Source organism: Gambusia affinis, linkage group LG10, assembly GCF_019740435.1.
Source record: "Gambusia affinis linkage group LG10, SWU_Gaff_1.0, whole genome shotgun sequence".
In the NCBI taxonomy this organism is placed as follows: Eukaryota; Metazoa; Chordata; class Actinopteri; order Cyprinodontiformes; family Poeciliidae; genus Gambusia; species Gambusia affinis.
In genome coordinates, this window is record NC_057877.1 from 12,011,883 (window position 1) to 12,024,117 (window position 12,235).

Here is a 12,235-nt window from a genome sequence, read left to right on the forward strand (position 1 = left end):
AACACTTTAAAAATTAAAACCTCTACATGGTGATACGTCATCCATTTATGTTTATTCAAAAAGAAATGATCACATTTTCGTCTGTTTCATTAAGTAAAAAAAAAAAAAAAAAGGAAAAAAAAAAAAAAAGAGAAGTTCTGTACAAAACCGAAACACAGATTAACCTCCAGACAGACGTGTGTATTATACTGAATATTAAAACAGCACAACATCTGAACATCCAATAATAATAATAATAATAATACAAATAAAAAGACTACCAAAAATGGCTTTGAAATCCTTTTATAAACTTTATCCCAAAAAACCCCTGGTGTTAAGTCTAAAATTACAGGAGGAACATTTTTTTATTCCGTTTTTTGACAACTAGGCACATAAACTAGCGGCTGCAATCACATGTCCTGAAGATACTCAGGCTCTGTCCAGATTTTAAGCAATAACCATAAAATTTATGTTAAAGTCTTAACCTCCCACAAAGTCTTTGTGTTACAGTACATACAAGGGGGGTATTAGCTGAAATGAAATGATTGTGTGGTGAACTGAAAATGAGAGTTTAGCTGGGTGTAGTGTTCAAATCATATTCGGATTTGTGTTTACAATTATCAAGGATGAAAATCACCAAAAAATAAAAAATAAAAAAATGTGGGAAACAACAGCAAAATAATCATGCTGCAGGCAGTAAATTAAACACACGATTCCTTTACTGTAGGTGAATCAAACAGATCATGATTTCACACCAAAAGACCAAAGTGCGATAAGAAAGTGCCCCAGAAGTCCAACACTGTTCAGGGTGATGCTTTACATCATAGTCCATCAGTGGCATCTGTACAATTTAAGGTCCCCCATGTTTGTTTGGGTAAAAAAACCCAAAAAAACAAAACAAAACAATGTGTCTCCGCTTGTGCATCCATCCTGTATATTGATGTGCATCCTCAAAGTAAGGCAGAGGTCAGCAGAAAATACAGAGAAACATGAAGGAAAGCATAGAAGACAAAAAGGCAAGTATCTGAACTGGCTCATGAGAGGAAGTGAAGCCAAGGGTTTTGTTTTCGGTCCTCTGTGCTTTGGGACCTGAACTGTTTACGTGTCCCTTTCATGTTCAGGTCGTCCCTGCGTCCAGTTTAGATGTTTAGCCCTCGAGAACTTGCAGAACCTCCACACAACAAAGCAGATATGGAGAAGTGAGTCAGAATCAAAAGTTCAGGAAAGAAACGCCTGCACGTCGCTCAGGAGGAAGCATTCGATTTAGCACGCTCCTCTCCTTTGCGGAGGATCTTGTGCAGGCCTGGAGATACGTAGTAGGGCCTGGAAGAAGAGCCATCATTCCTCTCCAGGTCCTCACCTGAGACCGTATCGCAGCACAGAAGGAAAACAGCAGAGGCAGGTGAATGGAGCAAGAGAGATAGAAGGAGAAAGGAAGGTAAAAGCTTAGTGGAGAAAGTAAATAAAAGCAGAATAGGCAAAGGTGGAACAGTGAATGACTAGGAATGCCTTTTAGTCATTTAAGAGGATCTCCCGCATCCCCACACATACATCTACAGCTGACATGCCTGAAGTTTATAAAAATACTGCATACTTACAAAAGCATAGGAACAGCGTGTCCACACACATGGCATAAACATTAAAAAAGCCACTTGTGATCATGAACGACCCAATTATCAGCGTCTGAAAAAAAGAAAATCAAAAGATGTTTAGTCTTTTGCTGTTATGCACAAACAACAGAATGGGTCAGAGTCGGTCAGAATGGGGCCCTCATTGAATAGTGAGTTCCGAACTAAATTCAGCTCTCCTTGCCCGTTGTCGTTATATCAGAAACACTATCATGTATTGTGCAGCCAATGATTTAAATCACAAGTTTAATGTGTTCACAGCTTGCAAAACTGTCACATGTTATGCACAATATTTTGATTACATAATTTGTTTATATTATATAAGAGTTTTTATATACTTTACAATGATTTGCTAAGAGGGACTGTATTGATTGCTTCGACTTCTTGTGTCCACTTGATGTTACCCAATTCCAGTTTTTTTCTTCAGCTTTTTTTCTGTATAATACATTACTAACCAAATTTGCTAACTAACAAAACAGAGACTAAATATTGTAGCCTTAGCCTAACTCTTCAACCAACTGCTCTGCATGTAAACACAAACACAAGGAGCAAGACGGTAGTTTACTGAAAACTGTCTCTACGAAGAGAGTCAATTCTACAATTAGATAACATCTAAACAACTAATAAGGAAGTTATGGGTGTTCTAGGTTGATGTGCTGTCAGAACCTTACAGGAGCCAATGGGATATCATCAGAGCGCCACATTAACACTACCCTGCTGACACTTTTGTTGGGATACAATATGCTAATGAAATGACCTCTACTTGTTTAGGGTTTTATCGAGTCCAAAGGGCCCCAGAACACTTCACACTACATTCAGTCATTCTATAATTCATATACACATGCTGAATGAAATGTAGTGTTATTTTTAAGTTTCAGCTAATATTCATGCAAATAATTCCTTTTGCCAAGTTAAATTTAGAAAAATGACTCATTCTAAGCCAATGGCTTGAATCAGTGGGATTGAAACTGCATTCATTTGCATTACAATGACATTTCAACTTCTTACCAGAAGGGGGACCCAATTGAAGTTTAGTTGAGGTACCATATCTTGAACAATTGGTATTCTTTTGGAGAAGAAGAGGAATGCAAGGACCCCTGAAAAAAAACAAACATGTACATTTGTCCAAGTGTATATCATATTTTATTTCTAAATAATAAAGTCTACAGAATGTGTTAAAAAGCTCAGTCAGATAAGACGGAAAGCCTCTGCGAACAACAACTTTCAAGTTTTACTACACGTTCCCAATTGAGTTTAGCTGTGAACTTCTGCCTCAGTCTTGATTAAGTCTTTTTGCTGTCAGGTCTTCTTTCCTTCAACTCTGACTGGCTTACTTGTATTTGCTGAGGACAATTATCAACACCCTTCACAAGGATGGTAATCCCCTAAAAGCTCATTGCTGAAGAAGCTGTTTGTTCTGTATCCAATCATATTGTCAGAAAATTGAGTGGAAAGAAGAAATGTGACAAGAAAAGGTGTACCAGAACAAGGGAGAACCTCAGTCATAATATTGTCAAGCGAAATCAATACCATAATACAATACAATACAATTCATTTCATTTTCTTTTTCTGTACGAAAAAAAAAAGAGAAAGCAAGGGACATTTTCCTTCCATTTAAAGTTGTGAACTTTTTTGTGCTGGTTTACCACGTAAAATCCAGCTGACAATTATGCTGAAGTTTGCTTTTTCTACAATTTGAACTAAAAAATTCAAGATGCACAGATACGTTTTGCAAGGCATTTTATGAAGACGCACTTGATTTGGGCCAAAATAAATGCGATTTATGTTTGATTAAAAGTGTCAAACTGAACTGGATAAAATTACCTGAGAGTGAAACAACGTTTTTAAAAGAACCCAGATAGAACATGAATTTGAAGCAGATTTTGACATGCTACTATTTACGGAAGTCAAATGAGTGGAAAACTTACCAATTCCTCCTGAAATGACCAGTTTTCCTATGAACAGTAGAAAGGTGATGAGGTTATCTAAGACAACCACCCTTCAGAAGAAAAGTAAGAACAAAGATATCAAAGCAATGGAGAGGACTTTTCATTCTAAGCACCATTACATTAGTGAGGATGAAAATAACTGCAAAAGTTGCGCACTCTCTTGAATATTTAATTGGTGTCTTTACATTATCGTGAAATCAATATAGTTTCCAATATTTTATTTTTTTTAACTTAAGATGCCTGAAAATAAAAAAAAGATACAACTTGAAAGAAACTGTGACACTTACAGTGGCTTGAAAAAGTATTCAGACGCCTTGAATTTTTCCACGTTTTGTCACATCACAGCCACAAACATAAATATATTTCATTGGAAATGAATGTTATGTGAAAGACCAAAACAAAGTGGCATACAAAGGTGATGTAGAGAGAAAATTATACACAATTCAAAAAAATTTTTTTTTTACAAATAAAAGAAAAGTCCGGTGTGCAAAATAGTTTTGCAAGCCACTGTATTTGTTGACAAGTAAAATGGCTTTTAGAGAGCTGGAACAAATAGAAAGCTAACACAGGTACACACCGCAAAATATTCCTCATCAAGAGATCAAACGCGTCTCTGGAAGATTTGCAAAAGTTGTGCCCGTATATTGCTATCTGTTGGTGACAAAGTATGTCGTTAGTTAGGCACAAGGGTGCATGCATGGCCAAACAACAGCTATAACCCCCACAAATGAACAAATAGTACTCATGGAAATGACCTACCATAATGTATGCATTTGTGTTAAGAAACTTGATGAATCTTTCCAGGCACCAGAAGCAGCACTTGAGGCAGTGAAGCAGGAACCGACTCATACAACTTTGAGAACCTGGGAAGCCAACATCATCACTTTATTTGAAATAACTGTTCATTTTATTCAGAGTAAGAATGCCAGTTTGTTAAAGAGTTCAAACTTGCGTTTCAATTTGAGATGTAGGTTCTCTAGAACAATTCGGATCATCTGCACCATAGCGAGGAGTAGAGAACCAAAGGCTAGAGAGCCCGTGTGGTAACTGTGCAGAAAGAAAACAAAACAACATTTAGCTGTGATTCATTTTAACAATGGAACAGAAATGATCAAAACCAAGCAGCTTCTCATGAGACGATTCATTTCATTCCATGTTTTACTGACAGTAAAATATCACTGTTTTGTAAGCAGCAGAAATCCTAAACCAATAATCTTTTCCCACTTTTGAGATTTTTATTTTACATTTGCAACTCTTTACCCCAGTACACAAGCATATAAATAGAGATTTATACACAATGTTATTGGCTTACTTTAAAGTGCGTCTGAAACCTACCGCATGGCTCGGCTGAACGAAGCGAAAACAGGGCAGGTAGGGATGTCTTTCGGCTTCCTCTTGGCCCAGTAGTAGGAGGCGAACGCCCCTGCCAGAGTGCACTTTCCCAAGGCCAGGACAAAGTTGACCAGCCAGAGGAACACAAACAAGTTACAGACATGGAGGAGGATGATGTAGTTGTGGTATACAGTCTCTCCACCATAGAATGCAAACATGCACTGTGCTCCAGGGCACTCTTTGGCTATATTGGTCTGATTGAAGGTCTAAAACATAGAAACAGATGAGAATTTGGCATTTAGTGAGACGCTCAGAACATGATTTTTTTGAATAGCATCACTATGCATCTGCAGCAATCATGTATTTACTAAACATTGTCTGACCAAGTTGCGTAGGAATCCTTTTAAATAAAAACTATTGCAAGGTAGAAAGGCATTGTAAAACCTATTGGCACAAACAATTCCTTTCTCACACTGCTAATCTGATGCGTGTGAGTGTGTGGGTCTAACCTTTGGACTGCACGTGAGGTTTCTATGAATGCACTTATCAGGGGATGTCACCTTGTAGACGGCGTTACCTGAAGAGGCCAAGAAGCTGAGGGAACACCAGATAAGGCAGCAAACCCAATAACGCTCAACTAAATTATAACTACCACACAAAGCAAAATAACAGGGTCATCTGAAAAAGTTTGAATATATTTGAAAAGTTAATTAATTTCACGTGTACATATAACACGCAAAATGAAGGATACACTGCTGTGACAGCAGAGTAGGCTATACAGATGGCCAGAAGAAAAAAGGTGATGATCGGGTAGAAGAGAGTACATATGATGTAAAAGATGGCCCTAGAAGCAAGATCAAACATTGTATGAAATAAGGCAGACATATACAGTTTAATGGTTAAAGCTTATAGTCACACTCACCTGCTTCCTTCCTTCATCAGTGCAAAAGCGATGCTTAGATTCTTTCTCAGGAAAATCAGCATAAGAACGATGACAACCACAATCAAAATAAGCAGGATCACTAAAACACAAACAACAAAACAGACACTTTCATCTGGTCTTCATTACCACCTTCGGTACTAACGCATGTGCCGCCAAGTACGGGAGTTGTTTGTAACGTACTCAAAACGAGCCACGTCTGGCTCATCTCAAGGTAAATGCTGAGATCTGTCTGGAAGCCAATATCAGAGATGGCAACATTTGTATCTGTTTTTTCTAACAGAAGAACGTACTCTTTGTAACACCGCCAGCCACCTGAAAATTACAACAACAAAAAAAAATGAAGCCATCGTAAGTCCATTTATCATAAGAGCAGAACTAGAAGTAAAACTTTTAAGATGCTTTCGAGTTGTGCACACTCACCATAGCCAGCTGCAATGATGATACCACAAATCATGAGCCACAGTATCACACAAGCAATGTAGCGCATCAGAAGGATGAAGCTCAGACTGAACACCATGGTCATTCCCAGGCCTCTGTGGCAACACAGAGACAGGGTGGCATGAGAAAAAGTAAACACTACTACGCCAGAGGCTGCCAGTCATCTCTGGCAGCCTTTTCAGATGGGATTACATCTTCGCCTGTCCAAAGCACAGTACACGCATACTTTTGCAAGTCACCGTATATAGATGGGTCACTGTTTGACAAGTGAACAGTAAGTACTTTTTACAAGATACTGTCACATACATACCACTGTACTTACATTAATATCCATACCCAGGAATTTGCATAATCCTCCAAGATCTTTATCCCAATTTCTTTGGCATTCAGCAGACTGGCTACTCCCCTGTTGAGAAGTAACAATGTATGAGAGAGAGAAAGAGGAGACAATAAACACATAAAGTCCAGGTTTGTAACCTATATATTACTAGTTTACTAGTGTTTGTTGTATATAAATTACTATGTAGAATGGTTTAGAGATTTTTTTTTTTTAATCAGGAGAAGTTGACATACACTCAGACTGCCTTGACTTTAACCTATTTGGAAAAGGCCAACGAAACAATTGAAAGCCCAGTTAAAATAACTATTCACAGAAAGATACGGCCACAGTCAAGAAGAATAGTCTCCCACAGATTTTAGATATTTTGATCGGAAATATGCAGCATGCCCCCAAGATGAAAACAAACGTCCGAGTGAAAACTAAATACTGGGAAAATGTATGAAAACTTTTGATTTTGAAAAAAAACCCCAAACAAACAAAAGTCGTTTTAAATTATTATAAAAATTATGTCATTTTTATAGCGCATGTACTGTGCATACCTGGTTTCAGATGTTTGTGATATCACTTACTTAGATTTCAGTGAATATTATAGTAACTTTTAGAACTAAAACGCTTTTGGTGTTTAATAACATCAAAAGTAAACACATAGTACATAGAAGATTTTTGAATCTAGAAGAGTTGCAAAGAATGACCAGCAGGAGGCACTACACCCTTTTCCATTATTTGATAAGCGTAGCCCTGGATATAAAAATAACAAAAAAAAAACCTTCAGAAAAATAAGAATTTTTATTTTTAACTTAATGACCAAGCAGAGTGTGACAGAGAGTAATCAGAGTGAGTTCACAAACACAGAGGGGTAGTGAATTTAAGTTACTTTGTGTAGACTCAAACCTACAAAACAACCCCCCATAACATTTAGCAAATTTTATGAACAAAAGTGAAATTTAACCTTAAACTATAATCTAGTTTTCTGAAAGACAAAGGCAAAGAATCAGGCTGGCAGGAAGCAGATCTTACATAGCAGCATCTCTGAGATCGTTGACAGTCCACGTGTTGTTGTGGTGGTCTTTGAAGGTGGTCTGATTTGCAACAGTTAATAATCCCTCCTTTGACTTGAACTCAGGAAAGCACCGCTGTAGTACTGAAGGAAATTAGGAAAGGAAACATTAAACGTTTGTGTTTGCTGTTATGCCCAAAACCTGTCATATTCCTGGAAGATTTAGTTTTAAAATTACTTTCATTCAATCAAGAAGTTTATTTTTTAGTAGAAAATAACACGAACATCCCAGAAGACAATAGAACAACATAAAAGAAAGCAAAATGTTACATGTTTTGTAGAAAAGTATTCTCAGATGAGATTTCGCCTGCTTGGTTCTGCCTATTTTGAGCTCCTTTGAAAATGACTTGTTTTAGAGCTACACCGCTGTTATGCAGACAGCATGGTGATGACCAAGCCATCACCATGCTGTGCTGACGTGAAAACGGCTGCAAAAAGACATACAACTGTACAATCGCTCATCTTTGACCCCGAGTCAGGCCATCAAGGATACAGCAAGCAGCTTCTGAGAGGTATCCATGTTTAATTTGCATATTTGCAAATACACAAAACTTTCTTTCGGTGGAAGTCTGTTGGCTAGTCGTGCCGTGTCTTGTCAGTAGTTTTCAAAAAAGTCTGTTGTGAAGTGATTCAGACAAACTCCAATGTTTTTGTAGGCAATGTGGCTGGGACGCCAGACAAGTACTCATTTCTTCACTTACTTGGTTTGCTTGGCACAAGCATTAGAGGACAATCTTCATCTCGAATAACCTCTGCAACTGACTGAAAGAGTAACAGACGGGACAATGTTTTACACGTCTCAAAATACGTAACAGTCATCGACCAATCAGTTGTTTAAAAGAGAGATTTAAGTAAAATTATTGATAGTATAACTTTCAAGGGCTCATTGTTAAACATAATCTCTTTGGATGCTGTACAGAAACTTTCCACACCACCAATTAAACACTAAGAAGACCAACAGGTTTTGCCATCATAATTTATCCTGAGTGAAACCTGAAGTTCAGTTCTGACAGAATTGAACAGTATTCACACTTGAAATGATTTGGGAAGGGAAATGATGATTCAGTTCCAAACAGTACGAGTGCGGTGTCTTTTGCTCCCACACAACACCTTACACAGCGTCACGCGGACGTCATTAGCACTGAGCTGCTGTCAGTCGAGAGCATGAGCAAAAGTTATTTAGTACATAACTGCAGACATGGAACGTTAACAACCTAAATCATATTAAAAAAGATTAATGTTGAAGCTGAAAAAGCCTACAGAAACAGACTTTAGGTGGAAAATAAATTGTTTGGTTTCAACTATAAATCAGTTTGTGGGAAGAATATAACACACATCAGTCACTATTTCCTACCTTACTTCCAAACACAAACCCAGGCTTGCAGAATTGCCTGTAATATTCCCAGCTGTTGTTAACCGAAACTTCCGATAGTGTGGCAAATCTATCAGGGCACTTGGAGACACAGAGCTGAGGGAGAAAACACATCTCTTGAGGATAAACTTCACCTGTTTTGAAGGAAAGATTGAGAAAAATGCTTTGCTTTGTACAATGCTCTACCGGACAGTCTCATACCTGAGTTGTAGGGCACTGGAGGTTAATTAAAACTGCAGGACTGGCACATTTCAGCATATTGAAGTAGAATAATATGTTTTTATTTCTGCAAACAAAGAAGACACAAACAAAGAGGGGATTTAGATTAGAGATATAAAAGTCTATTGCAGAGTGACAATTTATAAGCAGGTCTTTAGGCACACATACACAGACGAACAAACACATGCTGTGCTCTGTGTATTAAGACTTGTCAGGATTAATCACAAATCATCTCTTGTGTACTGTGCTGTAGACAAAGCCTATTTGGAGCGTAAAGATAACAATGAGAAGTTGACAGTCAACATGGACATCATAATTATTTCACTGGAATGCCAGTTTTTGAAGGCAAATGTATTGTAACTCACGAATTTGAGGTGTCCGTCTGGCCACAAAACTGACCCTGGCTGTCAGTTGGAGAGATGATTTTCCTGGGGTCCCCGTGGAACCAGGCTAGGAAAAAAAAAAAAAACAACAGCTTTTCATTTCAAATGCCACTGGTAAGATCACTACCTGCCTTTTTGAAAGCTAGAAAGCAACAAATTACATGACAGTTGATAAAGATTAAAGGAAGTCCGACACAGTGGCTGACAGGACTGTTAGGGACTGTTGTCATATTATATAATCTAAACCAGGGGTATCAAAATTATTTTCATTCTGAGTCATATCAAAAATCTGAGTGTTCTTAGAAGGGTTGTGCCAGAATGTATTGATAAAACCCATTCACTTGCAAAAATATCAATAAATAGCAATTCCAGCATTCAATAAGTGTTAAAATTAAATAATTTTGAACATCTTTTCAAACTGTTCAGTCCATCAAGGATTTTGTGATTGTTTTTTGGAATCAAAATCACAGATTGGGATTAAAATTCTTGCTAATTAAGATATATTTGGAAGGAATTTATACAATATTTACACTAATGTGTGATGTTAAATGTAACTTTTTATTATTCACTGCATCGGTCACAGACTATCACTTGACATCAAAGGAAGTTGAGGCAGCAGTCACTTAAACCCAATGGTTTCGGGCCAATTTTGAGAAAAATTTTCAGTAAAATTAAAATGGGGATCTGTTGATTTTTTTGTGTGAATTTTGCGGATTTGTGAAAAACTGGAGAGAGTTATTGTTGTAATTTGAAGTATAGAGGGCCACATAAAATGCTATGAAATAAATTAACTTTTAAATAGTATTTTATTTTACTGAGTAAGTCTGTACATAAAAAAAAAATGCTAGATGGGCAGATGATGCAAACATTTGGGTAATCTTGTCACAATGACGAGGAGAATGTTTGGATTAGTCCAGGTCATATTTTGAATTATAATAACAGTACCAACCAGATATTTGGGTTATTAACAAGCTTGTTAATTCAGGGCTTTTGTGATGTAATCACCAGCAATGTATAAAACTCACCCACAGTACCCAGGGCGATGTAGCCCAGGATAACAAGGAGAAAGATAATGCAGCAAACCACATCAGTGCACTTCCTGTAAATTAGAACACAAGCATAAATAACAGAGAGGGACATAAACACCCGAAACAGGGAGTTTAGTTTTACAGTGAACTGACAATTTGCTGTTATTTTTGAAGAGCAAAAGAAAACCAAATAACGCGCCCCTGGATTTACTGATAATAACTGTCTTACACAGTAGTAGTAGGTTTATGGCAGGTAAATTACAGCTCCACAAATATATGATGTACACATAGCGAGGGAGGATTATCTCTACTGCATTTTCAAAAGAACTGCTGTAGGTCTCAACCGACTTCCTGATAATCCAATTCCCCAAAGGGTTAACTGTCCCACCAGCACAGAGACGGATATTTGAAGATCTTCTCTCTCTTCACAGCCGTCTACTGTCCCACCAGCACAGAGACGGATATTTGAAGATCTTCTCTCTCTTCACAGCCGTCTGCCAAAAATAAAATATTCATAAAATAAAATAAGAGATAAAAAAAGAAATGCATCCTCTCGAAGTCTTGTTTCACTCTTTTATAGGCTTGCTGCATAACGAGCCGTCTTCCCCTCCCTCCTGCACAGTGTGGGGCTGTGCAGCTAGCTCATTTTAAAACCATTCAGATGCTCGGGAAGGAATACACCCATCCGCGAATGAAGGAAAGTTCAGCCCACTGTGTCAAGTGGCACCATTCAAGCGAAGGAGAATTCAAAACCTTCTCATGGTGCCGTCTGCTTGGGAAATTGACTTGAGGCTCTCATTTCCTCCACTTTTCAAAACCAAGGTCAATAGGAGGCCTAAGCTGAAAGATGCAACAGTACTTCCTATGAGTCTCTCTTTGGGCAATGAATTGTCCTTATTTTTTCTGCAGGAAGATTACATCGCTGCATACAGACTCTACTGCACCTCACAATGAATTAGTAGAGATAAGAGCAGTGGAGAAACCCAAGTAGAGAAGAATAAAAGCTGAAATACACACAGGCATTTATAATAATATAACTGTGTATATGCCTATAATATTATGATATGGTCAAGCATATTATTTTCCAACATGACATTTATTTTTGAATTTTTACAACAGTTTGACTTCTGAAATAGCGTCTAATTACACTATTGTTGTTTTTTTCCCCTCGTGATGTAGACCATTTTATCTAGCCATAAAAGAAAAACCATGGCGTCAAAATTGGTCACTGCTATGCATGTTTATGTCAGCCATGAACACAGAATATTTACACAGAGATTAATAATGGCAATATGCTACTCTATCACCAAACTGTTTCAAGATACTGGGTCTGAAAAAGAAGATAGTAAAGCAAAGTGTCAATTGTTTCTTTCTTTTAAAAAAAAATAAATGTCTGGGTTTCTATGGAGAAAATAGCATTCATAATTTTAAAATCCATCTCCATCCTCAATGGTAAATAGCTAAGATATTACTCTTCAACATCAGAGATAAATTACAGGGAGAATATCTAAAAGCTAGGCATCCTCAGGTGAAAGTGCCTGTCCTTTCTTTTTATCAAGGTTTCCAT

At 37.4% G+C, this 12,235-nt stretch overlaps 1 protein-coding gene across 2 annotated transcripts in view; it reads right to left on the minus strand.

Annotated features, from left to right (window-relative positions):
* Positions 1-12,235, minus strand: part of slc44a5b (solute carrier family 44 member 5b) — a 29,101-nt gene that overhangs the window by 1,257 nt on the left and 15,609 nt on the right. Inside the window, exons 3-22 of one of the 2 annotated variants that reach the window (XM_044128710.1) lie at positions 10,666-10,739; positions 9,623-9,707; positions 9,240-9,324; positions 9,021-9,134; positions 8,368-8,428; positions 7,627-7,750; positions 6,592-6,675; positions 6,252-6,364; positions 6,012-6,143; positions 5,811-5,910; positions 5,640-5,732; positions 5,398-5,482; positions 4,892-5,154; positions 4,509-4,603; positions 4,316-4,419; positions 4,134-4,207; positions 3,536-3,606; positions 2,616-2,704; positions 1,578-1,662; positions 42-1,339 (exon numbers count right to left, since the gene is read on the minus strand). In XM_044128710.1, coding sequence (XP_043984645.1) covers positions 1,224-1,339; positions 1,578-1,662; positions 2,616-2,704; positions 3,536-3,606; positions 4,134-4,207; positions 4,316-4,419; positions 4,509-4,603; positions 4,892-5,154; positions 5,398-5,482; positions 5,640-5,732; positions 5,811-5,910; positions 6,012-6,143; positions 6,252-6,364; positions 6,592-6,675; positions 7,627-7,750; positions 8,368-8,428; positions 9,021-9,134; positions 9,240-9,324; positions 9,623-9,707; positions 10,666-10,739 — 2,047 coding nt within the window. In that variant the 3' untranslated portion in view covers positions 42-1,223. Of the gene's footprint in view, positions 1-41; positions 1,340-1,577; positions 1,663-2,615; positions 2,705-3,535; positions 3,607-4,133; positions 4,208-4,315; positions 4,420-4,508; positions 4,604-4,891; positions 5,155-5,397; positions 5,483-5,639; positions 5,733-5,810; positions 5,911-6,011; positions 6,144-6,251; positions 6,365-6,591; positions 6,676-7,626; positions 7,751-8,367; positions 8,429-9,020; positions 9,135-9,239; positions 9,325-9,622; positions 9,708-10,665; positions 10,740-12,235 lie in introns of those variants that run through there. The other variant, XM_044128709.1, reaches the window with a different exon arrangement.